Source organism: Theropithecus gelada, chromosome 9, assembly GCF_003255815.1.
Source record: "Theropithecus gelada isolate Dixy chromosome 9, Tgel_1.0, whole genome shotgun sequence".
Taxonomy (NCBI): domain Eukaryota; kingdom Metazoa; phylum Chordata; class Mammalia; order Primates; family Cercopithecidae; genus Theropithecus; species Theropithecus gelada.
In genome coordinates this window covers 7,541,079-7,559,690 of record NC_037677.1, presented here as the reverse complement: position 1 = coordinate 7,559,690, position 18,612 = coordinate 7,541,079, and the positions used below count along the sequence as shown (strand labels likewise).

Here is an 18,612-nt window from a genome sequence, read left to right as displayed (position 1 = left end):
AAAGGGACAATCTCTGGTCAAAATGGAAAGAAACCACTGGGAGTGTTGTTCTGTGTGTCCTGGGGAGACCCTAGACTCTTCTTGGGGATCCCCATTTCTTCAGTGTCCTCAACTCAACACCAGCCTGACTTTCTATTCTCTAGAGCACAGGAGGAGAACAGAACCCACGAGCCAGAGGCCCCCGTGGATGCCTGGCAACACGCAGGGCTCAGGGTACCTTCTGTTGTCCTTTAGAAATGACTGGAACACCATCGAAATGGCCTTCAAATGTGTCGGGAACATGAAGAAATCTGATTCCCTGGGGTTCGATAACCCACACATCTACCTAGAAATGCAAGAGAAAATTACCCAAAGCATTAAAAGTCTTTAAAGTCTTTTTAAGCAAGAAGTAAAATTACAAGTAAGTCCTCAGATGCTTTTCTCCTCCACAGGTTTCCCCAGTGTGGCTTCATGATCTCTTCTGCAGGACCGCAAGTTCCTGCGATGGGATTCATCTCACTGCAGAGGCTTAAGCCCCGTCTGTCAACTCAGAACTCTCCTTCTGCTGCCTCACTCCCCCAGGAGTCAATTCTCTTCTTCATTCTATTGGAGTCTTTTTATTTATAAGAGCATTTGCATTGTTAGGGAAAAAAAGAATTCCTTCTTTTTTTTCTGTCTCATTGTTGAATAGCACTGCATTTACTCTGTAGACCTGCCATTGTTAAATAGTACTACATTTACTTTGTAGACCTGTCAAAAGTAGACCATTTTCCCCAAATATTGGGTCCTTTTATTTCTTCTCTGTCTTGCTTTGAACAGAGCTCGTCTAGGGAAATCCCCTTTGGTGATTCTTGACCAAACCACAGTCATGGCTGCCATTTGTTTCTTTTTTCATTTAACTCTATGATTTGTTTATTTATATTTTTGTGTCTTTATTTTGAAAAATTTATATAAATTGAAGGAATACAAATGCAGTTTGGTTACATGAATATATTGCACAGGAGTGAAGTCTAGGCTTTTAGTGAAACTACCACCCAAGTAATGTACCTTGTATCCATTAAGTAATTTCTCATCCCTCACTCCATTCCCACCCTCCCACACTTCTCCCAAGTCTCCCCACTCCCACTCTCCCACACTTCCGAGGCTCCAACATCTATCATTCCACACCCTATGTCCCTGTGTACATATTATTCAACTCTCTCTTATAAGTGAGAACATGTGGTATTTGACTTTCTATATCTGAGTTACTTAGCTGCCTTTCTTTCTTTCTTTCTTTCTTTCTTTCTTTCTTTCTTTCTTTCTTTCTTTCTTTCTTTCTTTCTTTCTTTCTTTCTTTCTTTTTTTCAGACAAGGTCTTATTTTGTCATCCAGCCTGGAGTGCAGTGGCATGATCATAGCTAACTGTGGCCTCGACTTTTTGGGCTCAAGCTATCCTCCTGCCTCAGTCTCCCAAGTAGGTGGGACTACAGGGGCACACCGCCATGCCTGGCTAATTTATTTATTTATTTTCAGTAGAAATGAGGTCTCACTGTACTGCCCAGGTTGTCACTCAGTTTTTGTTAATATTGTTACCATCAACAATCTCAATGATTGTCTCCTTCTAGGCTTAGATGCTAATCACATCTAACCATCGTTTCAAATTATTTATCGTGGGATTCATGGCATTGAGCAAGAGAATGTGCGTGACTGACACCTATCCATCATCAGTACTGGAAAAACATCCAACACCACACTCTTAGTTGTACGGAGCATCTTGGCCAAGTCACGTGTCCTGGTAAGGGGCTGCATTTACCCGAAGGAAGCGCGTCTTTTTTTCAATTCACGCAAAAGCACGGTATATGCTAGGAGTGGCCCAGAAAAGAATCAACAGCGTAGACTCTGATAGTGAACTGATGCCAAATAGTGGGCATTATTGATCAGACGAGCAGCTTTTCAAATGGGAATTAAAGTTTCATCATGATTAATTCATTCCCTTTCATCTCCCATGTCTCCGGGCAATTCACAACGTGTCTGCTTCACTCTCCCATCTGCCAGGGGGAGGGGCACGCTGGCCTCTGTACTCTCTTAGGTTTCCTCTTGTCTAGCTCTGCCTCCTACACTAAACAGTCATAGGATGTCGCATAGATTTGAGCAAAGAAAAGAGCAGTTTAGTCTTTATAGCAAGAGATGAAGATGACAGCAGAGGTGAGTTCAGATGGATAGTAGCACAGTGGATGTCCGAGGCACTGCTCCCCTGCTGTGATGATGGCTGGGGTGGCAGGGAAGACAACTCACTTAACCTTCATCAAGCTCCTGTCATTGGCCACATATTACAAGAACAGGTAACCAAATATAGGACGTTCTCACTTCTAAGTGGGAGCTAAACATTGAGTACACATGGACACAAAGAAGGGAACAATTGACATCAGGGCCTACTCGATGGTGAGGGAGGGAGGAGAGAAAGGATCAGAAAACTACCTATCAGGTACTATGCTCATTACCTGGGTGGTGAAATCATCTGTACGCACCACCCCTGTGACATGGAATTTACCTATATAACAAACCTGCACACATGCCCCTGAACTTAAAATAAAAGTTTAAAAAAAGAACTGAGAAACAAAAATCTGTTATAGTACTCTTTTCAGAGATGAGACAGCGGAGACTCAGGATAACTGGTCCCTGAAGATTAGTGTCTTGGGATGAATGGTGGCCTCCCCACTAAAGATATGCCCAACCCCTGGAACCTGTGAACATGGATTTATCTGGAAAAAGAGTCCTTGCAGATGCAATTAAGGATCTTGAGTTGAGATCATCCTGTACTACCTGGTGGACCCCAAACCTAATAGGTGTTCTTGTGAGAGAAAGGCAGAGGGGCATTTGAGATGCTTGGAGAGGGAGAGGCTGCGATCGCAGAAGAAGAGATTGGAGTGATCTGACTAGAAGGCCACAAGTCAAGGACGGCTGGCAGCTGAAAGACAGCAGAAGAAGCAAGGAATGGGCTCTCCCCTGGAGCCTCCAGAGAGACAGTGCAGCTCTGCAGACACCTTGACTTCAGGCTTCAATTCAGAATCAATGTCTGTTCTGTTAAGCTGTGGTGTTTGCTGTAACTTGTTATAGCAGAGCTTGGAAACCATAATACGGCTGTTAAGGAGACTGACCGCTGTAAGGAAGTGGTGTGGCTGACTCCAAACCCACCATCTTCCCGATACATCCCACTGTCTTGCAGAGTTGAGTGGCATCCAACACCACAAGTGGTGGTGACGAGCAGAAAGTAGAAATCAGGGTCAGGGACCATCAAAGGACAGTGTCACTGTCCACCCTACAGATCCAGGCTTACCTCCAAGTGTTTGGCCAGCCGTCCAGGCTGCAGATAGATCCTGTGTTCATAGGAGCCCAGCTTCCTCCACTTCACCTCCTGGTAGTGAAGTTCGAACTGCACCTTTGCTCCTGGGAGGACATTTACTTCTGTTCTGAAGTTTTCCATGTCAAGAGCCCTGCTCCTAAAGGTGACAGCCCCCAACAAAAGTCAACAGATACATGATTGAGCAGCAAGACTCACAACCTAGGCAGAGGGCGTGTGGACTTTCCTTGAATGGTCCGACCTGCTCAGTAGTTCATGAAAGTCAACAGTAGGTACCCCAGAGGTAAGTGCAGCTTCTAGATCAATTGAATTCCAACAAGAGCTTCCGTCTCCTCTCCTACCCGATCTCCGGCTCCCAGAGCTTCTTACTGACTTGAGTGTTGTCTGCAAAAAGCTACCAGGGATTGGCCCCTATCCTGGGCCAGAAACCTGACATCTATCATTGTTGATATAGCAGCTCTGCAATATGGAAATCAATACCCTGACTTTTCAGATGATAAAAAAAGTTAGGCTTGGGCCGGGTGCGGTGGCTCACACCTGTAATCCCAGCACTTTGGGAGGCCGAGGCAGGCAGATCACGAGGTCAGGAGTTTGATACCAGCCTGGCCAACATGGTGAAACCCCGTCTCTACTAAAAATGCAAAAATTAGCTGGGCATGGTGGCGCGTGACTGTAATCCCAGCTACTCAGGAGGCTGGGGCAGGAGAACTGCTTGAACCAGGACCCAGGAGGCGGGGGTTGCGTTGAGCCGAGATCACGCCATTGCACTCCAGCCTGGGCAACAAGAGTGAAACTCTGTCTCAAAAAAAAAAAAAAAAAAAAGAAAAAGAAAAGGCTTATAGAGTACCTGCTCAAGACCCCATAGCCAGTCCACTGTGGGACCAGGACTCACACCCAAGGTTGGATGGTTCAAAGATGGCACACTCTTCCTATACTGCATTTGAGGCTCACTGTAGGAGTTCTTGATATTTTTGAAGGTCTTCAGAAAGAAAAACTTTATTATTGCAACAAATTGAGTATGTTTCTCTCTCTTTTTTTTTTTGAGCTGGAGTCTCGCTCTGCTGCCCAGGCTGTAGTACAGTGGTATGATCTCGGCTGACTGCAACCTCCGCCTCCAGGGTTCAAGCTGTTCTCCCACCTTAGCATCCCGAGTAGCTGGGATTACAGGTGTGCACCACCACACCTAGCTAATTTTCATATTTTTAGTAGAGTTGGGGTTTCGCCATGTTGGCCAGGCTGGTCTCGAACTCTTGACCTCAGATGATCCACCCACCTCCACCTCCGAAAGTGCTGGGATTACAGGCTGAGCCACTGCACCTGGCCTGAGTATGTTTTTCTATCAGAAGGACTTATTTTAGTCACATACATATTGAGTTCAATGTGATCATTGATCTTGAGGTATTTATGGTTTAAAGAGAAAGCAGCAGAATTATCAACACTGGTGATTCCTGCATTAGGATAAACAAGGAATGATTTTTTTTAAACGAAATAAGTAATCACTGGGCACAGAGGCTGACGCCTGTAATCCTAGCACTTTGGGAGGCCGAGGTGGGTGGGTCACTTGAGGTCAAGAGTTACCAGCCTGGCCAACATGGTGAAATCCCATCTCTACTAAAAACACAAAAATTAGCCAGGTGTGGTGGTGGGTGCCTATAATCCTAGCCACTCAGGAGACTGAGGCAGGAGAATTGCTTAGACTGGGGAGGTGGAGGTTGCAGTGAGCCCTGTCTCTACTAAAAATACAAAAATTAGCCGGACGTGGTGATGGGTGCCTGTAATCCTAGCTCTTGGGAGGCTGAGGCAGGAAAATTGCTTAGATCTGGGAGGTGGAGGTTGCAGTGAGCAGAGATCATGCCACAGCACTTCACTCTATCCAGGGTGATAGAGTGAAACTTCATCTCAAAAATAATAAAATAAAATAAAGACAAAAAAAGAAAAGAAATAAGTGAGTAAGCAAGGTAAGATGTTGCATAATCAGCCTATGGGATTGGGGAGTTGTTATGGACAGTCAGCGTGAGATAATTGAAGAAAAAGATGAGCATGACCTTGTGCAAAGCTTTGAGACAGAGCCTGTAGTGAGCGACCATGTTTACCTGAGGGGTGCACTAGGATGGGAGCTCTGCGTTCCCTGCAGTATCTCCAGTGCCTAGAAGAGTTTCTGGTAGAAATAAGTATTTGTGGGATGGATAAACAAATAAATAAGTATTTGTGGGATGAATAAACAAATAAATGAATGGGTGATGTGGTCAAAATGAGGATAAAGATGGCAAAATATTCCTTCCTTCCTTCCTTCCTTCCTTCCTTCCTTCCTTCCTTCCTTCCTTCCTTCCTTCCTTCCTTCCTTCCTTCCTTCCTTCCTTCCTTCCTTTTCTCTCTCTCTCTCTCTCTCTCGACAGAGTTGCTCTGTCTCCAGGCTGGAATGCAGTGGTGCGATCTCGACTCACTGCAACCTCTGACTCCCTGGTTCAAGTAATTATCCTCATGACCTCATGATCTGCCTGCCTCAACCTGCCAAAGTGCTGGGATTACAGGTGTGAGCCACTGTGCCCGGCCAGCAAAATGATTCTTAACGGTAAAAGAACTGATTTACTGGCCAGGCGCGGTGGCTCACGCCTGTAATCCCAGCACTTTGGGGGCCGAGGTGGATGGATCACGAGGTCAGTAGATCAAAACCATCCTGGCTAACACGGTGAAACCCCGTCTCTACTAAAAATACAAAAAAATTAGCCGGGCGTGGTGGCTGGTGCCTGTAGTCACAGCTACTTGGGAGACTGAGGCAGGAGACTGGCATGAACCTGGGAGGCAGAGCTTGCAGTGAGCCGAGATCAAGCCACTGCACTCCAGCCTGGGCTACAGAGTGAGACTCTGTCTCAAAACAACAACAACAACAACAACAACAACAACAAAAACTGATTTACCTGCAGGAAGGCTAGAGGCATTTCCTCTGCTTGGAGCTTCTTCTCTCCTTTCTCTACCTGGCTGAAGTTTACTACAGTTGGTGCTCTGTATCCTCTGGAGTTTGGTTCCAGGATTCCCCAAGGATACCAAAATCCAGCGATGCCCAAGCCACTGTTATAAAATAGTGTGGTGCGGTCAACCGTCTGTATCCACAAGTCTCCATCCACAGTTGGTTGAATCTGAGAATGTGAAACCCATGGATATGAAGGCCAACTGTAATCTTCCTGGGCTCCGCTTACACACAGTCCTCTGGGGGGATTTCCTGGACCCTCAGACGGGATTACACGCTCGGCACTCGGAACTCCCACAGTGTTTTTTGTGTACCCTCTCTGTATTTCTGTATTAGCACTTGCCCACTACAGATATTGTTGTCACAGGTTCCTTGTCTGTCTCCTGTACGGGACTGATGGTGTCTGCTTTTGTGGTGCTGCTGCCTCTGACAGAACCGGGTACAGAGCTTGCGTTTGATGCATTTCTGTTGGATGAATAAATGCATGAATGAAAGGAAAAGAAGTTCAACTACAGGTGAGTTTGGGGATGTAGGAGAGGAGAAGATGAGGAAAGAAACGTGGCAGGATTTGGCCTGATAGTGAGTGTGCACTGCAAGCAGTGAGAAGGTGAAAATTCCTTTGAAGATTTTTTTCCCTTTGAAGAGAAGCTGCTTTTTGAGGGTGAGTTGGCATTCCTAGGTCTTACTTAGATTATAAGGGGAAAAAATAAACAAAACCTAAGTATCGCAGCCCAGCATGGTGGCTCAAGCCTGTAATCCTAGCACTTCGGGAGGCCGATGAGGGAGCAGTGCTTGAGGCCAGCCTAGAGAACAAAGCAAGGCCTTATCTCTACAAAAACTAAAAAAATTAGTCAGGCATGGTGGTGCACCCCAAGTCCCAGCTACTTGGAAGGATGAGGCATTCCCGCTTGGGGCCAGGAGTTTGAGGTTGTAGTGAGCCGTGATCACACCACTGCATTCCAGCCTGGGCAAAAAAGTAAGACCTCATCTCAATAAGTAAGTAAGTAAATAAATAAATAAATAAATAAATAAATAATTGCCTTATCCCTACAAATAGGCAAAATAAATCATTAAGGCAAATTTCAAACTTTCCCTTCTGCATATATGTTAAGTTTTGTAACAAGATCACCAACATTTCTGTAGTTTCTCTCTTCGCTCTTTAGAAAAATCACTGTTTATTTACAGAACATCCATCTACTTGCTAGACAAGTGATGTAAGCACAACCAGCATGCGATCACCCAGAACCCATTGGTTGAAGAAGGACCTTTAGGCAAATAGAAGCTGCAGTGCCTAATTCTCCCATCTGGCTCCGAGAGTTTGCCATTGGCTCAGGTGCTGTGCCTTTCCGGAGGCTGGTTTGCTGCTGTGGGAAGGAGACAGGAGAGGAAACCACCATCGAGAGGCAAGGGCAAGCCTTGCTCACTCATGCCTTACCTCACTAAGCCAGCCGTCTTGCCTTTTGCTCTGGCCTGTGCGTAGAGAGCTCGGCCCACAGTTTTCTCCTTAATAGAACTCCTAAATGTCGTGCCATCCACAGTCCTAGAAAACAACAGAAGGCAACCAGTTGGTCAGAAAAATAATCTTTTTTTTTTTTTTTCTTGAGATGGAGTCTTGCTCTGTCACCCAGGCTGGAGTGCAATGGTGCAATCTCGGCTCACTGCAACCTCTGCCTCCCGGGTTCAAGCGATTCTCCTGCTTCAGCCTCCTGAGGAGCTGGGATTACAGGCTCCTGCCACCATGCCAGGCTAATTTTTTGTATTTTTAATAGAGGCGGGGTTTCACCATGTTGGCAAGGCTGGTCTCGAACTTCTGACCTCGTGATCCTTCTGCCTTGGCCTCCCAAAGTTCTTGGATTACAGGTGTGAGCCACCGCGCCCAGCCCAGAATAGTAATCTTAGCAAAACAAACAAGAGCAAGCAAAGAACCCAACAAGGTTGATTTAATGAATGAGGACAATGATCATTTTGTGTCTATAAGAAATAAGAGGCCGGGCGCGGTGGCTCAAGCCTGTAATCCCAGCACTTTGGGAGGCCGAGACGGGCGGATCACGAGGTCAGGAGATCGAGACTAGCCTGGCTAACACGGTGAAACCCCGTCTCTACTAAAAAAATACAAAAAACTAGCCGGGCGAGGTGGCGGGCGCCTGTAGTCCCAGCTACTGGGGAGGCTGAGGCAGGAGAATGGCGTGAACCCGGGAGGCGGAGCTTGCAGTGAGCGGAGATCCGGCCACTGCACTCCAGCCTGGGCGACAGAGCGAGACTCCGTCTCAAAAAAAAAAAAAAAAAAAAAAAAAAAAAGAAATAAGAAGGGAGGCATTTGACTAGTTTATAGACAGGACTTCCTTTATTGATTGGATAGTGTGGCTTGAGGGGGGTTTGGTAGGCTCCCACCCTAAAACCTTTCCCTCATGTACTGTTGTTTGTTTTTAGATTTTTCCTCATTTTTGAATTTCATCCTTTAGATGAAGAATGGTTCTCTTTGGGTATCCCCTTCGAATGACAAATGTGACTAGGAGAGGTGACTGATAAATTCCGAATTATCTCGTTACCTTTGGTTCAGCAGGTCATTCTGCGAGTTAAGAATTTGGCATAGCTGTGGGGTATGCAATGGACCAAATGTTTATGTTCCCCACAAATGTGTATGTTGAACCTTACTTCTTAGGACGATGACATTAGGAGGTGGGGCCTTGGAGAGGTAATTAGGTCTCTCCTCATGAATAGCCTTTAGTGCTCTCACAAAAGAGACTTCAAGGAATTCTCTCATCTCTTTCCATCCTGACTGAACCAGGAAATGGGCCCTCACGAGACATGAAATCTTTGGGCACCTTGATCTCAGACTTCCCAGCCTTCAGAACTATGAGAAATACATTTCTGTTGTTTATAAGCTACCCATTTTATGGTACTTAGTCATAGCAGCCTGAGCTGATGAAGACGGACTATTATGCTCCTCTGCAAGGGTGGAAAAGAATAGAGAAAAATGGGGGAAGGTGCTGGTGAGTCCACTGCCAAAGTGGTGCTTATCTGGAAACCATCTCCCTTGGGGACCTCTGTCTTCTATTTGCACCTCGTCTCTTTCCACCATACTTTTAGCTGGCTAGCAACTAATCCTTACCAAGTAATGGTTGGTCAGAGAGGTAGAATCCAGAATTTTGGAAGTAAATGGAAACTTCCAGTACTCAAATGGGCAGTGTCTTTTCCAAAGGAGCAATTTAGAAATGTGTGAAGTTTGGGTTGTTGAGATGACTCGGAAGTGCTGCTGGCATTTGTGGGAGGACACCGAGAATGTTAGTCATCCTGCAATGTGAAGGACAGCTCCACTGAAGAATTTTCCTGCCCCAAATGCCAACAGCACGTGTGTGGAAGCACACTTCTGGGTTTGCCCCTTTAGATGAGAGACATCAGACCCCAGGAGACAGGTGACTCTTGCTCAAGGTCACGCTGCTGGTCAAGGCCATCATGCTTCTATCAAATCATAACTAAGTCCCAAAGGCCAAGAAGTCTTTAGGACAAAGGAAATCATCTCCCATAGAATATTCAGGATCTTGACAAAAAAGTAGAAGGGATATTTTGGCTAGTACATAGGTCTACACAGCTCATTTTAAGTTGTGATAATTAAGCAGGTATCTTCTCTAGTCTTATAAATTCAGCCTAGAGCAGAGGGAGATAAAAGGAAATGCATGTTTCACAATTCTGTCCTTTGTACTTCAAATCTTCTATGTAATGAAATGGTAAAGAAAGAACAGAATGAAAGATGGAATAGTATGCAGGCATAAAAAAAGGAATGAGGTCATGTCCTTTGCAGGGACTTGGATCAAGCTGGAAGCTATCGTCCTCAGCAAACTAACACAGGAACAGAAAACCAAACACTGCATGTTCTCACTCATAAGTGGGAGTTGAACAATGAGAACACATAGACACAGGGAGGGGAACATCACACACCGGGGCCTGTCGGGAGGTAGAGGGCAAGGGGAGGGAGAGCATTAGGACAAATAGCTAACACATGCGGGGCTTAAAACCTAGATAACAGGATGATAGGTGCAGCAAACCACCATAGCACATGTATACCTATGTAACAAACCTACACATTCTGCACTTGTATCCCGGAACTTAAAGTAAAAACAAAACAAAACAAAACAAAACAAACAAAAACCAGAAATAACAGATCTTTAGAGTAAGTTCTGATTATGTGGTTTAAAAATAGGAATTTACTAAAATAGTTTTCAATGTCATTTCTAGACATGGGTTCATATAATACCACTACAGAAAAGCTTTCCCTTCTCCCTTTGCTTTTTAGAAAAGGCAGACAAAAAAAGCGATACATTTTAAAGCCAATTCAAAGGATACCAATCAAAGTGACACAATGCCTTTTTCTGCCTGCTTGGTTCTGTTCGGAAAATAGAGTTCACATGATTGCCAAAGTGCATGGTAGTTGAACCCTTTACTGTTTATCCACAGTGATCACTGATTACCCTGGTGTATGAAAGACAAAAGTGGATGAGAAGTAACTCAGCCTAATGTCTTCATAAAAAAAATAGCCAGACTTTATGCACGGTACTTTGCTGTGTTCTTGGCAACTTAAGAGGGACATTGACCACTTGGAACATACTCTGGGGTGGCCACCTTGATATTTGGACATAGAAATCATTCCATTTAGAGGAACAGAGAATATTTAACTTTGATACACGAAGGCTCCAAGTGGATAAGATAACTGGCATTAACTGTTTGGAAAGTATTGGAGTAGTTTAACATTTTTTCGTTATGAAAAATTTCAAACACACGGAAAATAGAGGGAATCATATGAGATGTCCATGAAACCATCACTGAGCTACACCATTATGAATACTCAGCCAGTCTTAATTTGTCTAAACTCTCATGCTTTCCACCTCAATTGTTAAGAAGCCAAGCTCAAGGCCGGGCGCAGTGGCTCACGCCTGTAATCCCAGCACTTTGGGAGGCTGAGGTGGGTGGATCACGAGGTCAAGAGATTGAGACCATCCTGGCTAACACGGTGAAACCCCGTCTCTACTAAAAATACAAAAAACTAGCTGGGCATGGTGGTGGGCGCCTGTAGTCCCAGCTACTTGGGAGGCTGAGGCAGGAGAATGGTGTGAACCCGGGAGGCAGAACTTGCAGTGAGCCGAGATGGTGCCACCGCACTCCAGCCTGGGCCACAGAGTGAGACTCCATCTCAAAAAAAAAAAAAGCCAAGCTCAGATGGCACATCATTTCATCTATGAACACTTCAATATGTATTTTGTAGAGAGCTTTTTAAAAATTCATGTGATTATCACTAGAGACATTGGGTAGAAAGTGGAAAATATTTAAATGAAGTATAAGAAAGGACTCTTAACAGAGCTGTCAACCACTGAGTTGATTGCCTTGGGAAAAGTGAGTTTATCATTAAGGAAATCATCACACACTTGTAAGTGGTGTTACAGAGGAGGTCAAGCACTGGATAAGTAATTGGATTTAATCTGTGGTTCTCAACTTTTTTTTTGTTTTTTTTTCCTACAGAGAAACATATGGCAGATGGCATTGACCTGCTGTGCACATGCTCTTACGTGGTTTGCTATAAGCCAGAGCAACCCAGTATATTCTTCTCCTCCCAAGAAAGTATATTAAAATGCAAGTAAGTATGAGGTTGTTACCATAGAGATAGACTTAAGTTTGCTTTAGCTTATTAGAAATAAAAAGCAAATAATTCACAAATTCTAATGCTTTGAACAGGAGCAAATTATTGGGACCAACCTCACAATGACCCTTGCCATCCAGCCGGTCCACAGTTCTGGAGGTAAGTGCCACTGGGAGAGTTGGCCATGAAGGTCCACTCTAACTATGAGTGGTTTTGATTCTGTGAATAGAGCATCTACAATTTCTGGCTCTACACAGAAGTTACTCACATGGAGAAGTTGGAAATGAAGGCTCCTTTGGGGATCTGAACATCAAACACGACATTCTGAGGCTGTGGGGAATTGTTCACCACCTTGCTCTGGATCATGGTAGTAGCCATCCGAGAAGTAATAGTAGACTGGACTTTATAGCTATAAAGAGTTACTTGATCAGCCTCTTCCTGAAATTGGCAAGAAAGCATAATGGTACTAATTGAAAAATCACACAGAACTTCATCAAATGTAGAGCATTTGATGTTAACAGCACTATATTTTCCTTGTTTTACTAGCAGAACAATTCCGAGGCCTTGATAAGGGCAGAACTCGGGTGTTGTTAAGCATTCTCCTAACTTCTTGGAACACCCAACGAGCAGAAGTCTGCCTTCGTTTCAAGATACTTTGAGCTAAAAGGCATTTTCAGCCCTGTGAGTCTATAAGTAATGATTTTTCAAAAATTAGAATACACGTAGAAAATGGTTGTGGGAAGCCAGATTGGATTGAGGAAGTCCAGGAAATAACTCCAAATGCAGGACCATCAGCTGGGGAAAGGATACTGGATTGCGAGGTTGAATCTTCCTCAACAATACCCTGGTTGTATCTTCTGTTAGGGTCAGACAGGAGTGCTGTGGGGTGGATACACACATGTGGCCTCTACCAACCCCTCTTACTGCTCTCTACCTTCTTTAGTCTCCTCTATTACAATTTCATCTGCAGTCCTTTTCTCCTCCCTCAAGTCAAAACAAGTTAGGAGAACAGTGATGGGTGTAAGCAAGGGGCATTGATCTTGGACCAGGCATTCTGATATAAGTATTGGTCCAACACTCTGGACCTCCTTACCCAATCGCTACTGATTTAAAGCAGCTCCGGTATAAAGGATCTCATATGTAAGTGTTCTCAAAGGCAAGGTCCTAGAAACCCATGTCTTTCAGGAGGTGACTGAGAGCTGCAAGCTCCTTCAGGTCTATGACAACTATGGGACCCATTAGATTTCGCCTTTTTCTCCAAAAGAATTGACTTGTCTCAATACCAGGTCTCATTCCCCAAACTTTGTAGTCCAACATTAAACCTTTTGACTAACCATGCAGCTCACCTCAAGCTAAAATAAAATCCAGGCGAATCTACGTGTCCTTCCTCCCTCTGAAGTGTGCACTTCTGGCCGTTTCTGCCAATTCAGGGCAGGAAGCACAACATAAACCACTTCCTCAGGTTGTTTTCTTGCCACAGGATGGTCTACTCTGAACATCTCAGGGACCTGGGCCATTTTGTATTTAAGAGTTCCTTCCCACGGGCACTCTTTTATTATCCAAAGCTGTCAGGTGTCATACTTTAAATCAAAATGGTGTCGGGAGTGATGGCTCACACCTGTAATCCCAGCATTTTGGGAGGCTGAGGCAGGCAGATCACCCGAGGTCAGGAGTTCGAGACCAGCCTGGCCAACATGGTGAAACCCCATCTCTACTAAAAACACAAAAATTAGCTGGGCATGGTGGTGCATGCCTGTAATCCCAGCTACTCAGGAGGCTGAGGCAGGAGAATCTCTTGAACCTAGTGGGCAGAGGTTGCAGTGAGCTGAGATCACACCATTGCACTCCAGCCTGGGCAAGAAGAGTAAAACTCTGTCTCAAAAAAATAAAAATAAAAACGTAAAAATAAACACTTAAAATGGTTAAGTTGGAATAAATCCATAAATTTATACAGTGGGATGGAACCTATGTTATATGGCAAAACTCAAGAAAATCAAAAGAAGGGCCCCTTCAGCCCTTGGTGACTTCTCTCCTGTCTGAAAAGACTGTACTCTTTAATGCTGAATTTTAGAAACACTTCCAAACAGTTGAGCAAGGCAGTATTTCGAAAGTCAGGTAAATACTCGGTGACGAAGACCAAAGAGACACCCAAATTGATTTCCTGGGAATTATTAGCAGGAAAATCATTCAATCTGTAACAGCATCAAAGTCAACTTACCGTTATTTCTCCCGATTCTCCTGGAAGGCTTCTCTGTGAAAGGAAGTTAGACAATCATTCTTCAACTGTATGTCACGTATTACCTTGAGGGCCAAAACTGTTTTCTCAGTCAAAAAAGAAATTTTAGTTTTCTTCACTACTGAGCTGTTATTCATTCACTGAAGTTGAGACATACATATTGAACATTCTTGGAAACTATTTTCCCACTGGTGAGTTTCTCAACACCTTTCTTTACCAATTTTGGTGGCGTGCATGTCATTCTTGGATATAATGCTAGAACAAGTAATTTTTACATAAAAATATACAACCAAATGCATCCTGGGTGGTGTATATCCCCTTGATGCTATTTACTGTTTTTTACTCTGTCAAATGGAGACTTTGAGTCTCCCCTTCAGATCTCAGCTCCAGCAGAATTCCTCCAGTGAACATCTCTAATGCCCCAAGACTAGGCCGGTTTCCTTTACTAAGTGTTTTCGCAGTAGCATATCCCTTCCTGTAGCGCACTCACCTTGTTTCATAATGATTCATTCTATTTGAGGGATTATTTAACTCAAGTCTGTCTCTTCCTTTAAACTAAGCTACATAAAAGCAGGGATTTTCATGTATTTCCTCCGCGGTGTAACCCCAGAGCCAAACACAGTGACTGGCACCTAGAAGATTCTATGCTTTTAACCACCATGCTAGGAGATTATCCATACACTTGACTGTCCTGCGGAAAGGAACAAAGGCGATTCCCTTGACTTTGAAAGTGAATGGCTTAAGGGTGGTGGGTGAACATGTAATGTTTGGTGAGCTGTTAATAATAGATCCAAGAAGTCAGGTGTTGGATAGAAGCTCAGCTCGCCTGATTCAGGGTGAACTGAGGTTCTGTGCTATGTGACATGGTAAAGTCAATGGTTGACCTCTTCTTGTAGACTTCTTGAATGCAATGCTCAATGACAAATTTTTCCCTCTTGTGGCTAAATAAATCGTGACATGAAGTCTTGCTTATTGGATTTTAATATTATTGGTCTACAAAAAAACCCTGGATTTTCAGAAAGTAGAAAATTCATACCCATACAAAATAAGACATTGATTAGCTTAGAGTTTGCTGCTTCCGTAAATACCTCCTTTCTCAGCATGTGGGCTCCATGGGGAAGGAGCCAAGCCCTTCCTGGTGTTCCAGACTACTCATCTCCTTAATTAGAGGGTTTTGTCTATACTGCCGCTGGTGGCCTCCAGGACTGCAGCTCCCAGTGTGGCCAGTTCTCCTTTTTAGGTGCTCTCAGAGTGACCAGAGGAAGGAGATTGTAAGGCTGCAAGGGGAAGTGTCTGTCATCGCTAAAAGAAGAAAAGTCTTCCTAACAGGAAATCCTTCCCCATAAGGCAGGAAATAATTTCAGAATCTTAAGTGTTGAAGAAAACACATAGCCATGTGATTTTTTTTTTTAAATGGAGTGGGGACAGGGTCTCCTTCTGTTGCCCAGGCTGCTGCAATCATAGCTCACTGCAGCCTTGAACTCCTGGGCTCAAGCGATCCTCCATCTCAGCTTCTCAAATGGCTGGGACTACAGGTGCATTCCAGCTAATGTATGTATATCAGCTGGGTGGCGGAGATAGGGTCTCACTGGGTTAACCAGGCTGGTCTGGAACTCCGAGCCTCAAGTGATCCTCCCTCCTTGGCCTCCGAAAGTGCTGTGATTATAAGCGGGAGCCACTGTGCCGAGTTACGTATTCTTTAAAGGGCTAACTTGAGCATTATGGCGTGAAGGCTGCTAAGCAGCTGTGTGAATTTCCCTTTTGATTTCACCTGGGTGATCTCTTCCACCAAGGTGTAAGAGCACTGGACCCTTCTGTGCTAAAAAAACACTCTTAAGAAAATCTAGCAGAAGGCATCTTAACACTTATCTTACTTCTTCTGCCATAATCTCTTTCATTTCCTGCCCCCCCCTTTTGGAAGTAAAGCTTACTATACCTGATATCTCTGGTTCTCTGCCACCAATTGAAATTTGCCTGGGGCCAGTTCCACAAGATCTTCATAGTCTACAAACTTAAAAAAAATTAGGATTTTAACTTTTTTTTTTTAATTATACTTTAAGCTCTGAGGTACATGTGTACAATGTGCAGGTTTGATACATAGGTATACATGTGTCATGTTGGTTTGCTGCACCCATCAACTCATCATTTAGCTTAGGTATTTCTCCTAATGCTATCCCTCCCCCAACCGCCAGCCCCCCGACAGGCCCCGGTGTGTGATGTTCCTCTCCCTGTGTCCATGTGTTCTCATTGTTCAGCTCCCACTTATAAGTGAGAACATGTGGTGTTTGGTTTTCTCTTCTTGTGTTACTTTGCTGAGAATGATGGTTTCCAAAAGATCTAGAGCCAAAGAGATAGCTGTTGGTATTCATTATTTTATATTCTTTCCTCTACCTCTGGGCAGTCACAATTTTGTATCAAATGATTTCTTTAGTATATTTCTATTTGCTGGTTACGTCTCAGAGGTGTACGAATGGAAGGTAACAACACCTTCGCATTTGTTGGACACGGGAATTCATTTCTGAGTTTGCCCGCGGGTAGTAAGACAGGGATCAAAACAACCCAGTGATTAGGTGGGTGTCTGGGGAAGTAACTGGGTAGACCCTGGAGGCATTTGCAGTGTCTGACTGGACAGACATGAACCATACATCTCCCCCAAGTTAAAAATGGAGGTATTTTCTAAAAGGAATGCCAGTTAGAAATGACTGAAAAAGCACAAACGCATTTGGATGTCTTGGCTTCCATTTGAGATTTCCAACACACTCTGGTGACTTTTAAGTGTTGGAAAATATGATAGTTTCAAAGCAGACAGAGTGATATTTTCCCTCTGTAAATATGCCGTCATATTCTCTGGCATTTTTGTAGGTAATCCACTCTGCAAGTATCATAAGCCTTCGCGTTTGCTGGGATGTTCCCATAACACACTTTGCTTTTCTGGCATAAAAATAGCTCTTGTATGACTTTCAGAAACAGACTTTCAGTCCAAGACTTTCCTTACATTGGAGATGGCTAAGGGACAAAAGTGGAGACCTACACTCCGTGGGAGTTATTCTTGTACTTTTCCACCCTTCTTTCTGTCTTCCCCTTTAATAGGAATACTGAAAGTGTCCTTATTACAAGTATCACTGTTCACTTAGGTATGGAAAACAGTGTGCTTTGATAATGACTTTTCTTACACTCTTAGTAAAAGAGTGATAATATTTCTTCGTCATCATAACAGCTAATAATGATGAAGCACTTACTAGTCCAGGCACTCTGCTAGAGTTTACACTGTGCCATTTAATTCTCAAAGCAAACCTTTGGGTTAGGTCTATTCTTACCCCCATTTTTTTAGATGAGGAGTGAGCAGCTGTGCTCCATAAATGCTACACTCTGATGCCTGCCCACTGAGCTTGACTTAATTCTCATGCAAAAGCTGTGAATGCTGTAAAAGGTAAATACACATTCCAGTAATTATAACAGTAAACACTTGCACTCAGATGAATTTTATCTTAAGTTTCCATTACACACAGAATAAGGCCATTGAATAGCAATTGCAATAGGCTATTTACTGAGCTGATGAGCAGGCCAACAGCAAGGAGTGATCTGGAAGTACTTACTTCAGAAAGTCCATTGATGGGGATTTCGAAGCCTGATACTTCAGAAAGAAAGAAGCAGATGAAAAAGCACGTGAGTCGTTTCATTTTGCTGGACAGTTTTGCCAAAGCTCCCCAGAGCAGATGGCCTGGGAAGGATATCACTTCTTCCTACTGAACCAAGTTCAAAGGAACAGCAGAGGAGTCCCGTTCGCTTTAAGAAAGAAGAAAAAAGAAGAAAAAAAACTCTCTAACTTTGCTCAAAATTGGGACAAATATTTGTTCTGGAGCTCAAACTTGAGCTGTGGGGGTGGATCGAACACCCAGAGGTTACTCAAACAGCAAAGTCAGAAGCAGTCGCTCACTGCGAGGACAAGTCAGGGGCAGATGGATGTGCTTGAATGTTCTTATGTGCTTTTTTTTTCTTCTCTTTTTGGATTTTGCTGATTTCTATTGATCTTAAAATCAGAGAGACCTAAAGATAATTGTCATCCTTTCTAAAGGACCAAGTGCAGAACTATTCCCAGAAACAAAATCCTTTGATCTAAATGAAAGCAGAAAAAATGTAGAAAAAGTGGGAGAAGACGCAGAGTGGTTGTTCTGAGCAAAGAATTCATTGTGCGCGTTTTCCTCACCTCCCTGATGACTGATTACCTGTTACCTATAAAGAGCCAGGCAAGTGGCTGTGCAGGATACTAGGGCAGATCTTCAGTGAGGATGCTTCGTGAATGCCTTTGGTTAAGGTAACAGTGTCTGTCCTGCTGCCCCCATCAGCCGGGCTCAAGTCAGTGGCAAATCAATACTCCCCGGTTTCGGAATTGGAGTGCACTGGTGAGATCAAAGCTCATTGCAGCCTTAACTTCCCCCGGCTCAAGCAATCTTCCC

At 44.0% G+C, this 18,612-nt stretch overlaps 1 protein-coding gene across 1 annotated transcript in view; it reads right to left on the bottom strand.

Moving 5' to 3' along the window:
* The window catches only part of ITIH2 (inter-alpha-trypsin inhibitor heavy chain 2), a 46,380-nt gene extending 28,250 nt beyond the window's left edge, over positions 1 to 18,130 (bottom strand). Inside the window, exons 1-7 of the mRNA XM_025396221.1 lie at positions 17,752 to 18,130; positions 16,092 to 16,166; positions 14,138 to 14,170; positions 12,188 to 12,357; positions 7,723 to 7,827; positions 3,296 to 3,458; positions 218 to 325 (exon numbers count right to left, since the gene is read on the bottom strand). Of these exons, the coding sequence (XP_025252006.1) occupies positions 218 to 325; positions 3,296 to 3,458; positions 7,723 to 7,827; positions 12,188 to 12,357; positions 14,138 to 14,170; positions 16,092 to 16,166; positions 17,752 to 17,835 (738 nt within the window). The 5' untranslated portion in view covers positions 17,836 to 18,130. The remainder of the gene's footprint in view (positions 1 to 217; positions 326 to 3,295; positions 3,459 to 7,722; positions 7,828 to 12,187; positions 12,358 to 14,137; positions 14,171 to 16,091; positions 16,167 to 17,751) is intronic.
* Positions 18,131 to 18,612: the final 482 nt, after the last annotated feature.